The sequence below is a fragment of the Amphiprion ocellaris genome, chromosome 11 (genome assembly GCF_022539595.1).
Source record: "Amphiprion ocellaris isolate individual 3 ecotype Okinawa chromosome 11, ASM2253959v1, whole genome shotgun sequence".
NCBI classification, from domain to species: Eukaryota; Metazoa; Chordata; class Actinopteri; family Pomacentridae; genus Amphiprion; species Amphiprion ocellaris.
The window spans coordinates 15010826-15032901 of record NC_072776.1 but is presented as its reverse complement, the minus strand read 5'-3'; the positions used below and the strand labels follow the sequence as shown (position 1 = coordinate 15032901).

General features: G+C 38.8%; 2 protein-coding genes across 7 annotated transcripts in view; both read left to right on the top strand.

Moving 5' to 3' along the window:
* Positions 1–1501: 1501 nt before the first annotated feature.
* LOC129349994 (uncharacterized) lies at positions 1502–10417 on the top strand. Its single transcript, XM_055015022.1, has 5 exons — positions 1502–8163; positions 8280–8369; positions 8482–8651; positions 8755–8850; positions 9040–10417. The coding sequence occupies exons 2-5, from the start codon at positions 8280–8282 to the stop codon at positions 9464–9466; spliced, it is 783 nt and encodes a 260-aa protein (XP_054870997.1). The 5' UTR covers positions 1502–8163; the 3' UTR covers positions 9467–10417.
* Positions 10418–12188: 1771 nt separating this feature from the next.
* Positions 12189–22076, top strand: part of LOC111584968 (alsin-like) — a 29457-nt gene continuing 19569 nt past the window's right edge. For 3 of the 6 annotated variants that reach the window (XM_035940996.2, XM_023294336.3, XM_035940992.2), the window contains exons 1-15: positions 12190–12380; positions 13344–13505; positions 14294–14454; positions 14929–15153; positions 15974–16164; positions 16600–16632; positions 16726–16926; positions 17716–17840; positions 17952–18181; positions 18408–18495; positions 18826–19007; positions 20368–20533; positions 20813–20909; positions 21200–21277; positions 21463–21684. In XM_035940996.2, the coding sequence (XP_035796889.2) occupies positions 13486–13505; positions 14294–14454; positions 14929–15153; positions 15974–16164; positions 16600–16632; positions 16726–16926; positions 17716–17840; positions 17952–18181; positions 18408–18495; positions 18826–19007; positions 20368–20533; positions 20813–20909; positions 21200–21277; positions 21463–21684 (2019 nt within the window). In that variant the 5' untranslated portion in view covers positions 12190–12380; positions 13344–13485. Of the gene's footprint in view, positions 12381–12439; positions 12683–13343; positions 13506–14293; positions 14455–14928; positions 15154–15973; positions 16165–16599; positions 16633–16725; positions 16927–17715; positions 17841–17951; positions 18182–18407; positions 18496–18825; positions 19008–20367; positions 20534–20812; positions 20910–21199; positions 21278–21462; positions 21685–22076 lie in introns of those variants that run through there. The other 3 variants (XM_035940995.2, XM_035940994.2, XM_035940993.2) reach the window with 2 other exon arrangements.

Here is a 22076-nt window from a genome sequence, read left to right as displayed (position 1 = left end):
TTGGCTCTGAACAAGACAAACACTGATATTCCATCTTTCGTCTTTTTTCAAGATCCATTTCCAAAACAAGGCGCCTTGCCACTGATTTTAATCCTTATCCTTGGTCTAAGTATTTTTAAGATTGTCGCTTATGCATATTCAATATACATTTCACAAAAACATTCATTTGGCTGTCCTGCAGGCTAGAAACTATATTAGGACGATTGCATAAATGCATAAAAATTTGGGGATTCTGTGAATTTTTTTGTATCATATTTAGGTAGCGCTGTGCTTTCCTTTTTGTCTGACATGGATGTTTGCTCAGTGGAAGCAACAGAAGTCTGCAGTGCTCAAGGTGTGGACTACATGTCTATCTGCTACTCCCATATGTATGATTCAGCACTATTAGCATCCAACTAATACTGGAATGTGGTTGTGGTAAATTGAGTGCTTTGTGATCCACAGGATGTCTCCATGAATAAGACATTGTTGGTTTCCTACAGTGAATTTTTGAAGACAGAAGACATTTGAATGCTTTCATTATTTCACTTTAGAAAGGAGAATAAGAAATACATATGTTGTCTTCAGTTTTCTAAGACATATTCTGATCCCTTGGATAGGTAAAAGTACCAATACAAGTGTGCAAAATTACCTAATTCCAAGAAAATGTCCTGAATAAAAACTCTTTTTTAAGTAAAAGCGGGCTACATAAATATTAGTGGTGATTTATAGTCACACTGGTAAAGTAAAATTACAGGTTTGGCCCCTCTGACTGATACTTTATGAAGTATGACATTGTTAGATTATTAATAGGAATGTGTCAGTGTTTCAGCAGCATGTTACTGTTGTAGCTGCTGCAGGTGGAGCTACTTTAAACAACTTTATACACAGTTTCATAGACAGGAGCAGCAGATAAATCCGAGGGATTCTCACTTGATTAATGTGAGAGGAAAGAGGAAAAAGCTGATGCACAAATTGTTTTCAGTTTTTGGACTTTTTCTGTCATCTTCAATTTATCTACATACCGCTTAATCCTCATGAGGGTTGCAGGTGGCTGGAGTCTATCCCCGCTAACTTAGGGTGAAGGCAGGGGACACCCTGGACTGGTCACCAGTCTATCACAGGGCTACACACAGAGACAAACAAGCACACTCACATTCACACCTATGAACAATTTAGAATCATCAATTAACCTTAGCATGTTTTTGAACTTTTTATATATATTATTATCAGTTTATTTAAAAAGGGACCATGTACAATATTAAACATAAATATTTTGCATGTTCTCCCTGTGCATGTGTGAGTTTTCTCCGGGTTTTCCAGCTTCCTCCCACAGCCCAAAAACATGCTGAGGTTAACTGGTGATTCTAAATTGTCTGTAGGTGTGAATTTGAAAGTGAGGAGGAAACCCACGCATGCACAGGGAGAACATGCAAACTCCACACAGAAAGATGCCAGGCCGGGGATCTTCTGGCAGGGAGACGACAGCGCTAACCACCGAGCCACTGTGTGGCCTGAAATGAAAACGTGAGGGAAAAATCTAAATCTCTAATTGGAGGAGCTGCTGACAACTCATAGGCATCTGAAATGTGACCCAAACTGTGCACTGCTTTGTGTTAGGAACCAAAGAGGTTTGAAACCAGTGGATCTATCTTTAACAGTGTGTTGTATGTTTAAAGTTTGTCATATTATCCATTAAGTAAAATGTTCATCTTAAAAGTAACTAAAGCTTTCAGGTCTGTATTTCCCACTGAAATATAGTAGAGTTGACATTTAAAGTAGCAGATAATGAAAACACTAAATTATAGTACAAGAACAGTACTTGAGTAATTGTACTGAGCTACTTTCCCCCACTGGTTATCTTGTAATTAATCAAACACCCATCTGGCAGTTTACAAAATCGGATTTATTTTATTTATAATTCAGTTAAAATAGTCTTGATTTAACATGATATCTACAAGTTAGTTTATTTATCATTAACCTTCCTAAATTTGTCATTAGAACAGGTTAGAAGTGTTTCAGATCAGGAAGTGTTTAAACTCACCTAGTTTATGTTGAAGTTTCTGTCTGTCTCTGATGCAAGTATATCATCTATGTATGCAGTTGTTCACAAGGTCAAACTTCCTCCACTGAACGCTGCCTGTTTGTGGATTTGTCTGTATGTAAAGATCATGCCAAATTACCCAGCACCTAAAACATTCTTTATCAAGCTCCAGACATGTGTTTTCAATGTTCTTTAAATACACTGCACACAAATACACGCACATGCACTGCACTTCCTTTGCCAGATAGTTAAAACTGAACCCCTCCCTTTTTGTCTCGGAGACAAAGCTCAGTTTATCCTTTTTTTTCTTTTTTTTCGCATCACACTACATGATTAAAAAATGTGATTGAACTGTGCAAACTGCAACACTGACTGGGTTATTTATCAATACCAAAAACATCTCATACTTTGAAAGATTCATCTGTTGGCAACACACCAGTGTGGCAGTGATATCTTGTTCTCTTAAAATGTGTTTTAGGAGCATTACCATCATTTTCTAACAGGATCTAGTTTAAGAATTGTATCAGTACAGGATGTTAAGTTACAATTTTATATTTACAATGTTGAATAATTACAAGACATTACCTCATAATTAAATACAATGCAATTTGCATCTAAATAGTCACAGACAGTGATAGAGGATTATACAACAATACGAGGATTATAGATCCACTGACATCCAGGATTTGCAAAAAGACACAATATGTGGCTTGAGCCTGTGTTGAACATGAATGTAATTAGATTATTTTACCCCAAAATGACATATATTAGATAAGCTGGAAGTCAGTGTGTGTGTGTGTGTGTGTGTGTGTGTGTGTGTGTGTGTGTGTGTGTGTGTGTGTGTGTGTGTGTGTGTGTGTGTGTGTGTGTTACCTACTCCTCACGACACTGTGGTCAATCAAACCAGCCTCTCTTGCTGTGGCCTGGCTGCAACCCTGTTTGGTTTTACCCACCCACACATGCACACACACACACAACCTCTGCAGCCTTGTAAACCCACGTTGTGTTGTTTCCAGCAGCAGTAAGATTTTATGAGGGCTTGGTAGAGCGGAATACTGGCTGCTCAGGTCACGACATGGGGTTACCAAGTGTGTCTGCATGTGAGCAGAAAGAGTCCTAATTTTGTTCTGGAATAGCAGGTTCTGTCTGATTTCACATGAGCTGCGACCAACATTATATTTTCAAATACACTTTCAAGTACTCATATACACTCAGATTCTTACACGGTACTTAAGACCTGCCACATGTTTTTTTTTTTTTGTTTGTCTACTAGTCATCCAACAATTGCTGCACAGTTTGAGAATTTATAGAGACTTAAACTTGTTTGAGTTTTTTATTTTTGTATTTTTATTTGCACACACAGATGTTAAAATCTGCTGATGTAACGGGTTCAAATTCTGGGGAGAAATCTGTAATGTGAGTGTTATGTGGAGAAAGCAACCTTTCAGTTCAACAAAGTCCACCTTTAGTTCATCATTCATCTTTTGTGTTTCCTGACACCAAAGGTCAAGAATGAAATGCTCAAACATTTGTTGGAAACAACTAAACCTAACAATGATAAACACACACATTACTTTTTGATTTTTAAAGATGCACTGGTGGGAAAACTGCTTTTTCAACCATAAATCAACTTAAAATAATTTAGTCTAATGCTGATGTTTGGAAGAAAGAGCAAATGAAATCATGAGAACACCAAGACCAAGAGCAATGTGCCTTTTTAGATGATCGAATATGAGCTGAACTTGACGATACTGAGATGTTTGTGTGATGGAAACAGAATATTAGATTACTGCCAAAAAAAGATCCCATCAGAAGCTACTGCCAGCTGTGATCCTTAAATGTCTCAAGCTCAGCTCCAAAAAGGCATAATACTAGATTTTCTTTCTCTGAATTCCCTGCCCTTGTTCCGTCTTTCTTTCTTTTTTTCCCATTTTACGACAGGCTGTAAAAGTCAGAGCCAAAACCTGCTGGACGCTTTTATATAGAAAACACTAAAATGGCAAACAAGAGCTGATCACGAACATGAGTGAAAGGAAAGGAAAGGAAAGGAAAGGAAAGGAAAGGAAAGGAAAGGAAAGGAAAGGAAAGGAAAGGAAAGGAAAGGAAAGGAAAGGAAAGGAAAGGAAAGGAAAGGAAAGGAAAGGAAAGGAAAGGAAAGGAAAGGAAAGGAAAGGGAAAAAGGAGGAAGCACATTTGATCATATAGCAAGAAATGTGTCTAAATATACTGTGTATGTCTGTATCAAAACTCCTCTTCAAACAAATACACCACAAACAAGGACTCTTGCAAGACATTAGGCCTTTTGTAATGGACATAGTGACTCACCTTGGTAGAAATCAAGGCTGTAAAGATCCGCATGTTTTATTATAAATACTTTTATAGATGTTCATATATCAAGGTCATCCTCTGACAAACATCCAACAAGTGCAATAGAGTTTATTACACAGCATAATATCAGATGATCACTATCTGAAGTGTGCCACTAACACAAAACACACCAACATGCACACTGAAAATATAACACATGGAAACATTTATGAATTCCACACTGTGAATGTAGGTGTACAACAGTGTTTAACAATGAAATCCTATTGACATATCTTTCTTCAAAATCAACAGGTCTCATACTTGATCTCTTCATATGCCTTTTGAACATCTTTACACTGTGGGAAATAATAGAGAATTTCAAATTCATAATAATTCATCATAAAATTTTTTTTAAAAATGAACTTAAACTATCACTAATATGTCCTTTTTATTGCTTCTCAGACTCAGAATATAACTAAAATACCTTCACAATGAGGGTACCACAGTTAAATAAAAACAGACTTTGTAACACAATTGAACATTACTGCCAAAATGATACAAAACCTGTGTTATTTTGTGTGAGATCACAACATTACTGTGAACAGCGTCCACTAAGTACATGTGTGTATCCAAGATAAGTCTGTGTTTTTTTCTAAGAGGCAATTTGTGTCTTAACAGTGGAGCTGATGCTGCTTTTTACAGCTCAGAGGAGAGAGACATCTGCTGTTTGAATGCACACTTGAGAAGCCAATGGGGACCTGCACTTAAATCCATTCACACGCATTTGTATAGCTATCAGCTAAGTTGCAAAAGCCTGTATTGATACATTTGGCTGTCATTTTTGGATATAGATAGACTATATATTAGAGCATAACATTAAAATTAATTTATTCATCAGTATTGATTATATTAAAAGCAGATATCAAATCATGAACAAACAGAAGAAGTGCATCTCAGTGTTTTTAAACAATGTTTTTTGTGCTTTGTTTACAAGCTACTTCAGGAATTTAAATGCTAATTAACATACAGTAAATCACATATTGGCAGAATTTTGTATGTAGCCAAAATTAGCCTCAGCAAATGCAGCATAGGTAAAACTACTTGTGTTTGAAGGAAATATTCTGGCAGACACTCTGCAGTGATGGAAATAGAGTCAGAGTGGAACCTCTGTGGTTAATTATCCCTCTCTGACCCACAGCAGCAGCCTAGACTGTCAGGTTGTGTTGGACCAGTATGAAGGAAGAACACATCAAATCTGAAGTGTCTGTGGAGAAGCACATGAGACACAAACACCTCCTTCTCTCTGTCACAGACCACAGCCATTAAGGCAGAGAGAGACTTTTTACTCTAAGCATATATATTTCTTAGGTCTTATTTTTCTTTTTATTAAATGTATATGCTTGTATTTTCAGCTATATTAAAAATTTACTTTCATGGAGCCTAAAGTCTACAATTTGTAAGTTTATTCTTATGTTTAGGAGCCATATGAAATTTAAAAAAAAAAATGTGTTTGGTGTCATTCTAATCACCTATTCAGTGTTATTTTAGATCTGTGATCATCATAGCTATTCAACAATTGGATTTGTACGTTTAAGAAATCAGCTAAAGGCAAATTCTAAAGGTATTTGGCCTCAGACCTCTCCTGGACAGTGAAGTTCAACATCACCCCTTGGGAGGAACACATCCATGAATGATTAGATGCTGATTTGAATTTGGCTCCAAGACTTTTTGTAGAAAAGAAAGTCACTGGAATGCAACTAGTTCTTGAAAAAAAATAGGACAAATATATATTGGGCTAAAAAAACCTGTGAGCTTATATTTAAATGCAGCTTTAAGCTGGGTTCTTATATGATGGCTTAAAACATGGTTTATTGTTACACGCATTCTGACTACTTGTTTTGGGCTTGATAAATATTCTTTTCTACAATTTAACTTGGGCTTTGTTTGTCTGTGTTTGACTAAAAGTTGGAACTCTTAAGTTAACTTTAATAATGCAGCAGTGAACATTTTCTTTATAACTATGAGTTTCAACTCTTAGTGTTTTCACTTCGGCACACTTTTACAACACAAACCTGCCAAGGGTCCTACTTGTCTCTGAGATCCTGAAGCAACTCATCCAGCAGATCATCACTGCTTCACATCCTGCTGAGGCCCCCTCCCTCCTACAAAGGCCACACAGGCATCATTTTCCTTCTGCTTTACAGGTCAATTTACAAATTACAATTTGGTACTGCAGTTTACCAAAATGAAAAACAGATAAATACAAATCACTTCAATATTTGCACAACTAATATTTTTGATAATACTCAGTAAGAGAATAGAGGAAGCTGAGCTTGTAGGGATGAAAACTTCCAACAATTTCATAAACTAATAGTTAATAAATGATTCCATGAAATGGATAAAATACAGTGGAGGTTTTCTCACATGCTGATAAAAACGTTTTTCAGCGACTGATATTTAATGTTTGCTGCACAACAGTTTGCTGACGTGGAATTTGAACCTAACTGTCTTCTCTAGCCACACAATGGGAAGCAGAAAAAGTAAAGTAATGCTGAGAAACACAGTCTGACTTTAAAAGAACATCACATATAATCCAACATGAGAATGAGACAGAATCAGCCCTGATTAGCAGAGATGCCCAAAAGGTGTTTGATGCAGTCAGAGGTAGAATAAAGGGAGGATTTGTGAAGAACTTATAGTTTCTAATGGTCATCTAGTATGTCATGATGAAAAACAACAAAGAACAACAAAAAACATGTCATGAAGCTTGTAACATGCACTTGTTAGATGAAAGGAAGACGCTTGTGTCATGTTCAGCATTTTGACACCAGAACATTGTGAATGACAAATAGTTTGAGGACTAATGAGGAGATGAGTCACTAATTAAGTGAAATAAATAAATTACAGGATATTATACAGTGGTGGGTGACTAACTACCCTAAATCTGCATTTAAGGATGAACTCAGGTATGTTGTTTGTTGCATTTGTTTTCTTTAAATGTCTGTCCTATACTGCACTGAGGTCCAGGAGGAAGGACATTTTGTTTTCCACTATGTTCACAGACATGTGTTTGAAAAACAATAAAACTGAACACACACAGCAACTGTTGTGGACTGTGTGCTGCTTTGACTGTAATTATTCTGTAGATATCGTAAAACTACAGATGTACAAGGAAACATTTTTCTTCACATTATCAGGGGCTGAATTCACTGATTTTAACTGCTGTGTTTTTTCAAGCAATACAATGGAACACAGTGAGTTCTAAATGACATTATGATGTCGCAAGAATTTGCAGCATAGAAGCACATCTCTGATGGATCAGTGATCATTTCACCACCAGCACTGAAAGACTGAAGGACACTTTAGAGACAACTGAACAAGAGCAACACTTGACAAAACAACTTTGACAGTTCAGTTTCTACCAGAAGAGAAACAAATAGAGAACTTTGACCAACATGTCATCCTGGTCAAGCTCAGATTCCTCAGAGGCATCAGGTAAGACCAACTCACCACTTGACAAAGTCAATGTATCTGCTCTGACAACAAAGTGGATAAAACTGAAAATCTAACAGTAAAATTGTTCCTTAAATGCAGCACAAGACAAAGCAGCTCTGTGTCACATTCTGTCCAAGCTTTGAGAACAGCAAAAGATCATTTTTAGAAAATTCTGCTATAAACCTTATCAGTGTTTGTTACTTGAGGCCAGTGTTGATTTTCACATTTAACTGATCTGAGATCTCTTTTTAATTTCTACTGTTTTACTAAATACAGGGACAGCAGCTGTGAAGGTGCTCTTCAAGGGCATTGATTTCATTGTGCACGCTGAGCAAGAGGTAGATCTTTGGACTCCTTTTCATCATATTTCCCTGCTCAGGTTTTTGACTGCTCCATCACAGTATGTCATTAGAACTCTTCTAAAACAGTTGTCATATATGTTTTGGTCCTTCAGATGCCAGACGACTACGCAGCAGCAAACCTGAGAGCAGAGGAATGCAACAGCGTCTCAGAGCTGCCCAGCTCTCTGGATGACCTGGTCAATGTAGGTACTTTTTGCTGTGTTGTTTGAGGATGAACTGAATCAGTAGCAGATATTAATCAGTCTCTGAGAGGTGAGAGCTCATCAGTTGGTCTTACTCTGTTTCCAAATCCAGATGTATCCAAAAGGAGACACTGCTCAATGCGAGGTCAGAGTGGCCGTGGAGGATGTCCTTAAAAACATGCTGCATCCTGATGGGGAACAGAGACTCTCCCCTTTTAAACCTCTGAGGCAGCCATTCTCCACAAGGAGCCACCTGACCGAGCTCTCTGACAGCAGAGACGAGTAAGTGACTGTGATGTTCACACTAGTACAGAACAAATGATGAACTGATGTCTTTAGTAGTTGACTGACTGCTTCACAAATTTGTTTTTCACCCTTCATCCAGAATGACCCCCTCCCAGATGAAGACAAATCTTTGTCCAATGGAGGAACCTGGCCAGGAGTCAGACACTGGGTTTTATGACACCACTCCAGCCACCAGGTAATCTGTTCAGCTGGTCATAGCAGTCAAACTATCTGACTACGGTGAAGACAATTCTACAGATGAGTCTGACAGAACAGTCGTTCTAGTAGTCAAACCATCTGACTTCTATGAAGACTGTTCCTCAGACGAGTCTGACAGACTTTCCTGGGGTTCTTATACCTCTGTCTCTTTGATGTCCCCTTCCAGCTGCAAGGAGGAAGACTCAGTTTCCAGGACGTCTGATGGACAAGATCTCTGCTCCAATCATGACGATACATCTGTTTGGTCTTCTGATGGAGAAGATCTGTGTTCCAATGACAGAGAGTCAGTTTCCTGGTATCCTGATGGACTAGATCATCAGCCCAGTGAGGAAGACTTAGCAACCAGGTCTACTGATGGACGAGATCTCTGCTCTAACGACGAAGACTCAGCTGTTGGGTCTTTTGAGGAACGAGATCTGTGTTCAAGTGATGATGATGTAGTTTCCTGGCCTTCTGCTGAAGTTACAGAAACCAACTCCTCAGTCGGTGCTTCCTCTGGTCGTCCTGTAAAACTGCTGAAGAGAATCCAAAGATTCTGCAGCCGAATCAGGACGACTCTCTGCTGCTGCTGGCGTCCCTCTGTGGAGGATTGAATTTATTTGTTTATTTTTTTGATATTATGTTGATTTCTTTTATTTTGTTGTTTTAGTTGTTAAGTTAGTTTTACTTTATGGTTTTACATTATTTTGTTGTTACATTACCTTTACTTTGTTATTTTACTTGTTTCATTAGTTTTACTTTGTATTATTTTTTTCATTCATTTTGCTTTATTTTGTTGTATTCATTTTACTTTGTTTTTTTAATTGTTACATTTGTTTTGCTCTGTTATTTTACTTATTACATTAGTTTTGCTTTGTTATTTTAATTGTTACATAGTTTCATTTCACTGATTTTACTTTATTTTGCTTGTTATTTTTGTTTTATTTTGTCTTTTTTTGCAAACTCATTGCTTCATTGAGTTAGCCTTTCTTACATTTTGCAAATAAACAATTTGTTAGCAAATTTTTGCATGTTGCAAATATATTGTTTGCTTCATGAAACTGCATAACAATACCTCAGAATATGTGCATTATTGCTACAAGTCAACGGGAAAAAAACAGGCCTGTTGTTCAGAGCAGTGATTCCCAATCAGAGGAAGTTTCTCCAGTAGTGAGGAGGTACGTGGAAACATCAACTGTACTCATGTGAAATTACAGTTTAATAGAAGAACTGAGTGAACCAATGCGAGTACACAATTATTAAAATAGATAAGTAATGGTGAAAAACTAATTACATGGTGGAAGAAGCTATCTGAAAGTTGAATCTCTGAAATAAAAGTTGACAAACAGCTTAATTAGCTGGCGACGGTTTGGATAAATATTGTAGCAAACAATATTAACAGGTTGAGAAAAAGCATGAGAATGAATGAAAGTAACCAATAGATGTTAAACTTTACAACTGAATTTAATGCATAAATAGCTCGAACAAAGCAGTTTCAGTTTAACTGGATAACAATGTCCACTTTCATATTATTAAGCTTTAAATGTGATTCAAAATGAGTTCAGATGAACACATTTAAACATGAGGTGGTGATGATGAAGGTTGTTGAGTCTATAAGCAGATCTGACTGTGATTCTCTTTTACAACAACAAAACATCTCTGACAGATAAAGGCAAACTGACCTGGTGAAATAATTTATGGGAATAAAAGCTCTAAATTCTATAGCCCATGAAAAAGACTGCTATTTGCAGGGAGTCACAGGATTTTGTCAAGTGCGCTACACTTAGGAAGTACAGTAAAGAGTAAACGTTGTGTAATGACTGTTGACATGCAGTACTTCTTACTGCAGTGTAGATTGGAAAAATAAGATCCCGGAATATGAAGAAAGTGAAGATTAACACGGCAGTTAATTATTACATTTAAATTGCAGTACAGATAAGTAGAAGGAAGAAAACGGTCCTCTCCTCTAAAGGTAAAGTGACTACAGGCCTTTCCTTCTTTCAGTGTTAGAACACTACATATGGAGTAGGAAATCTTTCCAGGGTCACTTTAAAATGAAGCTCTGCTGTTGATGTTGATACTCTGATGTCTCATATTCACTGTGAGGATCTTCTGAGTGAAGCCAACAGAAGGAAAACCTCACCTGGTTGTGAAGGAAGAGACTGAAAGGACGAGATCCTCAGTGAACCACTTCAGTTTAGCTTTCACTTACAGGACAGACTAACTCTTTCAGCAGTTTATTATTCTCTGTTCTTTGTATTCACAGGTTCCATTTATCACCTTTCACTTCATCTCTGCTGTTGTAGCAGAAATACATTATAAAAAGTACACGTTGACATTATTTATAGCAGATATGCAGCATTAAAACATGAACACATTCAGGGCAGAAGCTTCATTATTCCACATTTAAAAACTACATTCTTTAACAAGTCTGAACTGGAACAATGTGTAAACACATGTATTAAATGGATGAAATGAATAATGTGTTGCTGACGAGACAAGTATGTATTATGAAGAGAGCAGCTGATTCTGTAGCATTATTGTTATTACTGGAAGGATGAAGAGGACATCAGTGCTGCTCTTCCTCACAGTGATGAAGCAGAAAAGACTCTTCAGACAACCACAGCTGGATGTTCATTATCTCTAGAGCTGTCAGTTCACATCAGACGAGACGTTCCAGACCACAGCTGGAAGTAAAAGACACTAACAGTGAGGAAAAGATCTACAAGGTTCTTTCATTGCAACTGCTGGAACATTAAATGTCAGAGTGAACACATCAGGATATGAACGTAACACAACAGAGTGTTTTGTTTTTGTACTATGTTTTAATCTTATGGAAATGTCTGTTTTCCTGGTTCAGATGGGCAATAAAGTTTATTCTTTTTATTCTAATATATCATTAGCATTAACATGAGCTCCACACAGTTATCTGACAACACTTTGTAGCGAAAACACTGTTGTTCTGCAATGATAACGTTATTGATCTGTTATGATTGATCATCTCTGACCGACAAGAAAAGTAACTACAGCTAACAATTAAGTAATTTATGACAATGACAATCCTGACTTTTCATTGGTGTTAACAATAAATCGGGAAACATAACCTGAGATCTACAGAACGACTTTAAAACACGATGTTACAACAGGTTTACCATCTGAGGTGCTAACTGACACAGTAATTTTAGCTACAGTAGTGTAGGTTACTGCTTTTGCATGTAATATTGTCTAGAAGTGGATATGAAAACAACTAATTCATCTTTCCTATACAGCCTATGAGCAGCAGCAACAGGTGCGGCTGCTCCTTCCTGTTTGTCCCTGTCGGGCCGCCGTCCCTGAGTTGCCTCCCAACAACACTGAACTGTCAGACGACTTCTGCTTTCACTGCGCTGCACTGATTTGAACGGATTAAAAAAAATGCCATAGCTCGGCGTTTATGCTCTGACATTGCCGCACGATTATCCGGACTTATTCCGAGTTGCTGCTACACAAATCTCCGCGACTTTTGTCCCGACTTCAGACCGGCGGTTGGTAAGTTTAGTTAGCTTCTTTAGCAGCGGTAGCATTTAGCTAGCCAACTTCAGTTTATTAGCTTTATCCGCAGTTACAGCGATGACACACGACCTCCAGGCGAAATGACAGTAAATATGTCACGTGTAAAAAAGCTGACAATAAGATACGAAGCAAGGAAGCTGTAGTTCGCCTTTTCACGTGGTGATAGCACGTATATTTGTCGATAAGCTAATTTATCAGGCTGGGTGAAAGTAACTAGCTTTCGATGGATAAGAGGCTAAGCGTTCGTGTGGTGCATGTTTCCACACTTACAGAATCAGGTGAGTAGTGTTTGGACAGGCTTTTTATATAGTATGAACCTGTTTTTGAGCTGCTGGGGCATGTCAGCAGTGCATTACAGACAATACGAATATATTAAGAATAAGTAGAGACCTGTTTACTACTGAAATTAATTTTACAAACTTGTCAAAAAGTAAATATTCGATTTTCAAAACAGTAGCTTCATTATAAAGGTTACAGGTACAGTTGAAAACGCCGATTTAAGCTAGTATGTGCTAGTATGTGCACCATTTGTCTTTCATGTTGACAGTGTTTTTACTATACACATGTTAAGTAGAGATTACAAGTGTGATATTGTATCATTATATCAGATTGATGTTTATTGCAGTAACACTACCGTGCAGAATGCTCACACTATTGACATGTAAAATCTACATCAGTCTGTAGTTAGGTGACTAAATGGTAACTAATGGTATTCAATGGTAATTTTCACAGCACACTAGAATGAAATAAAAACGCTATACTATGCTATAAATGCACTGCTTTCATTTGCAATGCATTTGTAGAAGCAAACATAATGAGGATAGTGGATTTTTCTAACCTCGATCCAGAGCCAACTGATATGAAAATGCGTGTGACTGTTGTACATGCCAGACTTAATGTCATGTCAGGTAACAAACTGTTTGTTATTTTGGCAAACAGGTCTTTCACAGGAGCCTGATAAACCAATGAGGTGTCAAAGTAGCTCAGAGGATTGGTTTATTTGGTGTGAAGGGAACAAACACCTTTAAAAAATGTTAGTAAAGGTGCCTTCACTGTGCTGGGGAATGGAGAGTCTGAAGTGATGGAAAACCAAGAGGAAAGGTAAAGACATGGAAACAAGCTTTCACACTTTCTCCTTTCTTGCATATATGCTATACAATTGAGCTTCGATTGACCAGTGATGTCTTCCAAGTAATCAGTCACTTTATGTATGTACCAGTGTTCATTAAATTCATGCAGTACAAACCAAGGTTCAAGTAACAAAGTAACAATCTTTCATTTATAATGTTTTTTTTAGTTTCTATTAAAGTAGTTGTTTTTAGTCACTTCAAAAATCCTGCATCAATCAGAGTCTGCTAAAAATGCTTTAATGAGCGTTGAAATTTCACATTTACTGGACCACTTTTTTTCATAATCAAGTTAAGATCTATGACGGACTGTTGCATTGACTTGCAGCCAATCAGTCCCACGGTAGACCAGTGTTGTGCCTCTGCTTTGTGGTTCTGCACTATGTGGGTGTCCAGCTCAGCATGAGTGTTGTACACACTGTAGTTGTTCAGTCATTTACAGATTTGTTCTCCTCCTTTAAAACATAACTACATGTCAAGGCCTGCAGATACTGAGCAAAACATTTTTGGTTGACAGCTGAATGAGATGGAACTTAATCCATCTTTCAGTCATGCTTGTGCCACTAAACCAAAACTAATCTCCACACTACATTGCCAGATTGTTTTTAGGCCCAGCTGCTGGTTTCCAAGTTCAAAGTTTGGTGCTGGTGTTCAGCTTGGTTTAAGTTTGGACAGAATGTGTTCAGGCTGACAGTTGATCACATCTTAATCCAAAGCCTGCTTCAGGTTATAATAGTTATATGTCTACATGCATTTATGCAGCCCTGCAGATGAGCAGACGTTCACACCACCAGAGCGAGGACTTCTCCACATCTGGCATTCAGCGGGCCGCAATGAGCAGCTCTGCCCAGAGAGAGTGTTGTTGTCCAGGCCTGTTCTGCAGATCTCGCTGGGAGAACACCATGGTCTGCTGCTGGCACAGGGTGAGTGTGTGTTTTGCTGCTGTCAAACATGCACTGTGTTCCATTAATCTCACAAAAACTAAACTGGTTGGCTGCAAGTATGAATGCACAACCTAGTCGCTCATCCATTAAAGTTGTGTCGGCAATCTTACTAGCTTAGTACCATTTACGTATCACTTTCAACAAGGCACAAATGTGAACTGAGGCATCACAACAGATAGACACGCACTAGCAGCGGTACTTTAAGTTGTGTGAAGTGATTTAACTGAGTATTTTTACACATTTCAGCATCAGTAATTTTCCAAAGACATCACAGAGATGCGTTATACACAGTTTGACTGCCAAAATCCCAACCCCTGTTTTTACTCACTTTGTTCTGCAATTTCAAATCAATTAAGCAACAAAAGGGAATGTCTGTAATAATAAAACCTAAGGAGTGTTAACTTCATTTCAACTGCATTAAAGCATTTCTACTCAGTTGTTGCTGTCTTCCAGGTGGCCAGGTGTATTCATTCGGAGAGCTTTTATGGAGAGACCTGAGCATCCCGGTGTCTGCTCCAGTGCTGGAGGCCTCTCTGCTGGGGAAGACGGTGGTCCGTGTGGCTGCTGGCGGCTTCCACTGCGGAGCTCTGGGCGAGCAGGGCAACGTCTACATGTGGGGAGAGAATACTGCAGGACAGTGTGGGCAGACTGAAAGGGGCACGGTCACAAATATCACAGGTTGGTCGACTTCTGTGTTCACGTTGGACCTCTTAACCCTTCACTCCATTTCCAGACAGCTTCGATCCACCAGTACCAACCTTCTGTTCACTCCAAGATCAAACCTAAGAACAATGGGCGACAGAGCGTTCCAGACAGCTGCTCCTGAACTGTGGAACGCATTACCACCACCCCTAAGGGCCCCACAGTCCCTGGAGTCATTTAAGAAAGGGCTAAAGATGTTCTTATTTAAGTTTTAACATGTTGCTACTGTTTTTGAAATGTATTTAGTATTTTGCCTATTGTAGCACTTTGAGATTTTGTTTGTGAAATGCATTATAAATTAAAGGCATTGTTATTATTATTATTATTATTATTCACGTGTCATCGCTGTTACTCTTCTCTGTTTGTCCTTTCAGACCACTTCTTGCCCTTCTTACTTATGTCTTCCCTCAGTACATCAATCCATACTTATCTCCTACTTATCTTTTTTGTTATTTCACTTCCACAATTTAATTTGACAATCATTCCTCACTTCCTTCTTCCGTTACTTTTATCCATTGTTGAGAATTTTTTTCATTTTCAGAACTCTTTTGTTTTTGCTGTATGTCATTATTAATTTTACTTTTCCTTTCTCTGGTGAACCCAAATATTAAATTATTACAAGTTACATATTTAGGAAACCTTATATCAACAGATTCCAATAGCTACATTGTTGATTGCAGATATGATAAAATCGTGGAATTAGATTATTATTATTAGAATCCAGAAAGAGGCTTCTCTTTACATTTGTATTAGAATTCTGATTACTTTGATGCAGCAGACATTTCTTCTGTTGTAGTTCCCGAGCCATTCCCAGTCAGTGTGGTGGACAGTGAGGTTGTTCCTCCAGTGGTGGTGCGGGTCGTGGATCTCGCCTGTGGACGAGAGCACAGCCTGGCTCTGTCAGCCCAGAATGAGCTGTGGGCGTGGGGCAGTGGCTGCCAGCTGGGCCTGGTCACTAGCACCTTCCCTGTGTGGAGACCACAGAAGGTAACTTTGTAAAGCTTAATGAATTTTGCAACTTGTCTCTGTCATAGGTATGAGCACAGAGATTGAAAATTCCTGCTTACGGAGAGATACGGAAACCCCTAGAAGGTCCCAATTTTAAAAAGTTCACTCACAATATGTTCAGTGTTTCCTTGCAACCTTGGAACTTACTTTTTTAGAATACATAAATAATAAAGTTGATTCATATGTTAATTAATTTTCCAGTTTATTTTGCTAAATATACAAACAGCTTTTCAAATCTTTTATTTTTCAAGTGATGAGTTAAAATACTATACATACGGTGAAGCTGTTCTACATGTTAGTGTGTGGACATGTCAACAATTATCAAATTAGAAATTGAAAGTTTTATAACATTTTGAAAGTAGTACGTTTTAATTTTAATAATCAGATTTGTGATCATTTCTATTTTTGTCCCAGGTGGAGCACTTGACAGGCAGACATGTGATTCAGGTAGATTCTCAGATATCTTCACTGCTACATTAAAACAAACAAAAAAAATGTTGTTCTGCTTCCAGTGTTAATGACAGTATTTAACTCCTACAGGTGGCTTGTGGTGCGTACCACAGCCTGGCCCTTGTTCGAAGTTTACCTCCTCAGGACTCTAATACCCAGAATCCCCCTAAGAAGACGGAGCGGGGCCAGTCACCTCACTACTCACTGACAGAGAAGGAGGAGCTGTTCACAACTGACGATGCTCACTACTGTCCACTCGGGGTGGAGCTTAGTGATGCTCTGAAAAATGAGGTAAATACAGTCTTACTAGAAAAAGCTGTATAACTGGTGCTGAATCCTGTGTTCAAAAAATAGATAAACTCACTGTAAGAAAATAGTGTGATATTTGTCTCTATGTGCTACACCAATAAAACAAAACAAAGGTATAGTTAGGTGAACAAAGATGAAGGCAATACCTCCGATTATCCGTAGTAGTTACAATGGCACATGCCAAGGTCTTGGATATGCTAGGCATTAAGGAAACAGTCGCTTTTTGTAGTCAGAGTCTTGGGATGCAGGAGAAATAGGCAGGTATAAAAACCTTAAAAAGGGCTAAATCATTACATTCAGGCAACAGGGTCAGAACATCTCTGAAAAAGCACAGCTTGTGGGGTCCTCCTGCTCAGCAGTGGTGAGAACTTAGCAACAGTGGTCTGAGGAGGGACAAGCCATGAACTGGTGACAGATCGTGGCTGGTCTGGTCTGCAGTGGCTCCAGCTCATACCCTACAGGACTGGAGGGATCTGTGGCTATTTACTAAGTGCTGGATATCATAGGGCACCTTCAGAGGTCTTGCCTGAGCAGGTCAGAGCTGTTTTGGCGATATACAAATGACCAATAGTATATTATCCAGAGGTTATAATGTTTTGGCTCATCAGTGAACAGTATTTCCAGCCTCAACGTCCCACTGCAACCAGAACTATATAATTGCAGCTTGTAGAGTCTGTAAAAATGTTTCAGATAGACTTATAAACCAGTGATTTCCATGATCTCGTACCACAGCTATTAGCTGTTTCAGCCCTCTTTATTTTGCATTTGCAGACTTCTCCCAGAAGACGAGGGCCTAGACAAAGGCTCCATCCTGGGGGAATATCAGCTGGCAGCAGCCCTGGCTCTGGAGCCAGTTCATGCTCTTTTTCTGAAGATGGCAAACCTAACACTAAACAGTACAGTATTATACTTACTAGTTTCTTTTTTATCCATTAATCTTTCAAGTTTTCTATTAATTTTTTCTTTGATATTTCTCTTTTCCCCTTTACTCCATTGTAAAACTGTAGGAAAAATCTTCCAGCTGGTGCCAATCTTGAGCCCGACAGACACTCCATAACCCAAATTGATGGCAGCCCTAAAGCCCGTTCACTATCAGGCTGGAGGGCCAACAAGAGCTCAGCCTTCAGTGATGAGCTGGAGCTTCAGAACCTCCTTGAGAAACTCTCTGGTCAGTCGTTGGAAGGGCATCACACTACATGGGCAGGTGATACTGACTCACTGAGCAGCCACACTTCAGGTTGGTGGTATTTGTTCTTTCTTCCTTTGTTTACCTTTGATGTTGTATTTATATCTTTATTTTTGTTTATTTTTCTGTTTGTTGCTGGTGTGTTTTAATTCTTCCTTCAATTGTTGTTTTGTTTGATTCATTGTTTATTAATTAGTTCTTTGCAAATTCAGTATTGGATCTGTTTTCTTTTCCTTCTGCCTGTAATGTTTTCTTCTTCCTCCGTTATTGTATCCAGATGACAGCTATGTTTCCTCAACTCCTTCCAGTGATCTGTTGACTTCCAGTTACAAAGAAGATTCCTCTATTCGGAGACAAACCAATAAGTAAGACTAACTTGAGGTGACAGTGAAGCAATTTGTTTGATCAGAAATTTTAGGCAGTGCAGTTAATCCGTTTCAATAATCTTGTGTTGAGAAACTGTTGCACAAAACTTCTAAAATAGCAGAAAGAATGTTTCTGATTTTCTTGAAATGATTCCACTTGACCTCACTGCACATACCCAGAAGTCAAACTTAGCTTAAAGAATTTGGAATAATAATTGTCTGCTAATGCAGATGCCACCTCTGCAAACTTAGTTATGCTGACTTATTCTCATACCAATAAGATTCTGACCTGTGTGTTAGCAGCTTGATCTTTGACCTTCTGTCTTACAGTAACAGTGGACCGTCAGGGCCGTACTCCTCTTCCCCAGTGTGTTTGGAAGAAGTGCGGCTGTGTCTGGAGAAGGAGAAGCAGTCTCTGCAGGGTCAGAAGAGCTCCAGTCTCACAAATATACACCAGAAGGGAAAATCAGCAGCAAGCAGGAGACGCTCGCTTCCTGGAACACCCACCCACGGTAGGAATGGTAAAGTGTGAACAGCCTAACTGTACTTCAGGGAAATACGTTTATTTACTTTCTTCTCGAGAGTTAGATGAGAAGATCGATACCCTTAGCCCTAAATATGCAGCAAGGAGACTGTTAGCTTAGCTTGAAGAAGCTGTTCACCAAGAAATAATTAAAGCATTTAACTCCCTGAAAAGTCACAACTTGTAGTTTTTACAGTTCTTTTTGTGTTTGTATTTAACAAACAAGTTAGAACGTGTTATTCAGAGGTGCTGGTAGTGTTTGAACTGTGCACAGGATTAATTAGGATTTTTATCAGTAGTTATACTGTTCCGCATCGTTATTCATGAACGTGACTGTACCAGTGCATTCTGCTACCGCTGTTAGTTAAAAACATCAGCAGGATCACTGAAATGCGTTCCTCTGTAAACTTGCAGCAGCTTGGCGAACAAAGAAGAATATAATTGATATGTACAACAGAAATACACAATGCAAGTTCTGCCCGTGTTTGCTTTTCACCTTGACGCACTGAACAATAATGGATTCTTCAAAACCATACTTTATCAGATCAGATAAATAGTAAATAAATGAAGATCACAGCCTGCGCAAACTGGCATGTCTAAATTATTGTTGTCATTTTGCATCAGCGACAAGGACCTTTCTTGTAACTTAGTCAACCATGTAGTATCTCGTCACTGAACATATCCGCAGGAGAATGTATGAAATTCCACAAAGGCTGACATAGGGCTGAACATTTGATATTTCTGGGAAATCAAACACATCAGACTAACTTCTCGTTTTCTGGTTCTCCACAAGTTTCAGGAGTGTAAAAATGAAAGTTTTTCATCAGTCAAACACAGATCAAAAAAACCACTCCCTCAAAGCTTTCCAATTTTTGCACAAAAATCCTCATGTGTGTATTAGATATTGAGCCACTCAGGAGGATGTTGTTGTGACCTACTGCTCTGTATCACTTACCTCAACTCAACAGCTTCATTCAGCTCACTGCTGGTGATTCTGTAGACATAAGGTTTTTACAAGTTGGTTCCAGAGAAGCTCTCTAAGCTGTTAGGGTGTGTTCATACCAAGCCTGCTGGGCACAGTTTATTTGTGTTTGACTGTGTAGTATAAATAATTTTGGCTGATGAGAGCACTGTAGTGTGAAGTCTGATTCTGTTTGCAGAGAGAACACAACGCTTACAAGAGTTATGTTATACGTCTTACAATGTTTTGCTGTTGTTGCTTCTGACATATAAAGTCCATTTACTATCAAGGCAAATGCTCAAATGTAACTGTATGTGCTTATTTGGGATATTTTGAAAAGCACTCTGTCGTCTGGTCTTTAGTGTGATACCATCTGCTTTTCTTTCAGGGTCTCCTCGGAGACGGCGCCCGTGTGCCTGCAGGCCGTCCTCTGGTCGAACTCAGGCTGCCGCACCAGAAGAGGCAGACGACGGACTTCCATCTCTGGAGACAGAGGTGTGGAGCTGGGGCCGTGGCTCTGAGGGACAACTTGGTCATGGAGACCAGCTCGCCAGGTCTGCCACACACACACATATGCACTCTTATAATATATCCACCTTGTATACATATATTCTTAAATGCTCAATAAAAACATTAAGGAAATAAAATGTATTCTTGGAATTCTTGCAACCAATATTTGGGCTGGCTCTATGTGAAAATGTATTTGTAGTCATTTTATGGTAAAATAATAAAGTCTGCAAATAAATGTCTTGAAATGCACTTAAATTGTGCAAAGTCACAGGAAATAAATTACACCCACTCGACCAGATTGAACTGCGTGTTTGTGTGTCCAGACTCCAGCCATTGTGTATCAAGTCTTTAACGGGCGAGGAAGTGATCAAAGTTGCTGCAGGGTCACACCATTCACTGGCTCTCACTGCTCAGTGCCAGGTAACAAACACACGCACACACACAGCATCACAACTACACAATTAATAGTTTGTCGGAGGACTTCCTTTCCTGACATCATTCCTGAATCATCACAAATACATGCCTTCCCCAGACCTTAACCTAGTCCCATGTGAGTCTCACCTGAAGCTTAAAATCAAATTTCACGCTCAGTAAATGTGAGAATGGTCTTCAATGTTCTCATTCTCATGGCTTTAAAGTCAAGTTGTCTCATCAAACAGATGTGCATGAGGATGAAAAATAAAAACAACAGCTCTCCTTGTGTGTTGAAGGTATATTCATGGGGCAGCAACATGTGTGGACAGCTTGGTCATGTCAACAGTCCGGTCACTGTGCCTCAGCAGGCCAAGGTATAGTCATCTGTCAGTCATTCACACTTAATTTTTGCATTTTGCAATTTTAGCGAAAGATTTTTGACAACATAAGATTGGAAAGTTTAAATACATGTCAGTGCCAACATGATGCATTTTCAACAACCCAACAAAGTGAATGTTCTAATGCTATGCTGTCTTTTGTTTCTGGTGGACCGCTACAGCTGTCTGATGGTCTTCGCGTTTGGAGCTTGTCGGCCGGTCAGAGCCACTCCCTGCTCCTGGCTGATGGAGACTGTGTCCAGCCAGTGCTGCTGTACTGCGGCCAGCAGCAAGAGTCAATGTCAGTGCAGAGTGAAAGGGGACAACAGAGTCGGAACCAGAGGTCACCCAGCAGGGTGGAGAGTTATACAGTCAGACCCACCCTGCTGCCGTTTTGCATCGAGGTTTGTATGTCAGAAACACAACTAAGGACTGACAGTAAGGATGATGACAGGTGTAGCATTTTTTCCCATTGAACCAGTGGATTGTATTTATTTTTATGTATTAATCATTGTTCAGTATGGTTAAGATACACAAAAGTAGGCTTATAAAGTTATTTGTACGGTAATGGAAGGAAACTATCTGCAGAAAACAGACACAGGCTAAAATGAAATGACAGACTGTTATTTCTAAATCTGATGAACAAAAGGAAAGAAATCAGAAAGCTGAGAACACAGACAAAACATGAAAAACTATGGAAAAAAAGAAATCATTAGAGTAACAGATTAACAGACATACACAGTCACATCACTAAGGGGATTTTAAACTTTAAATGCATGGTAGAAAAGTGTTTCAA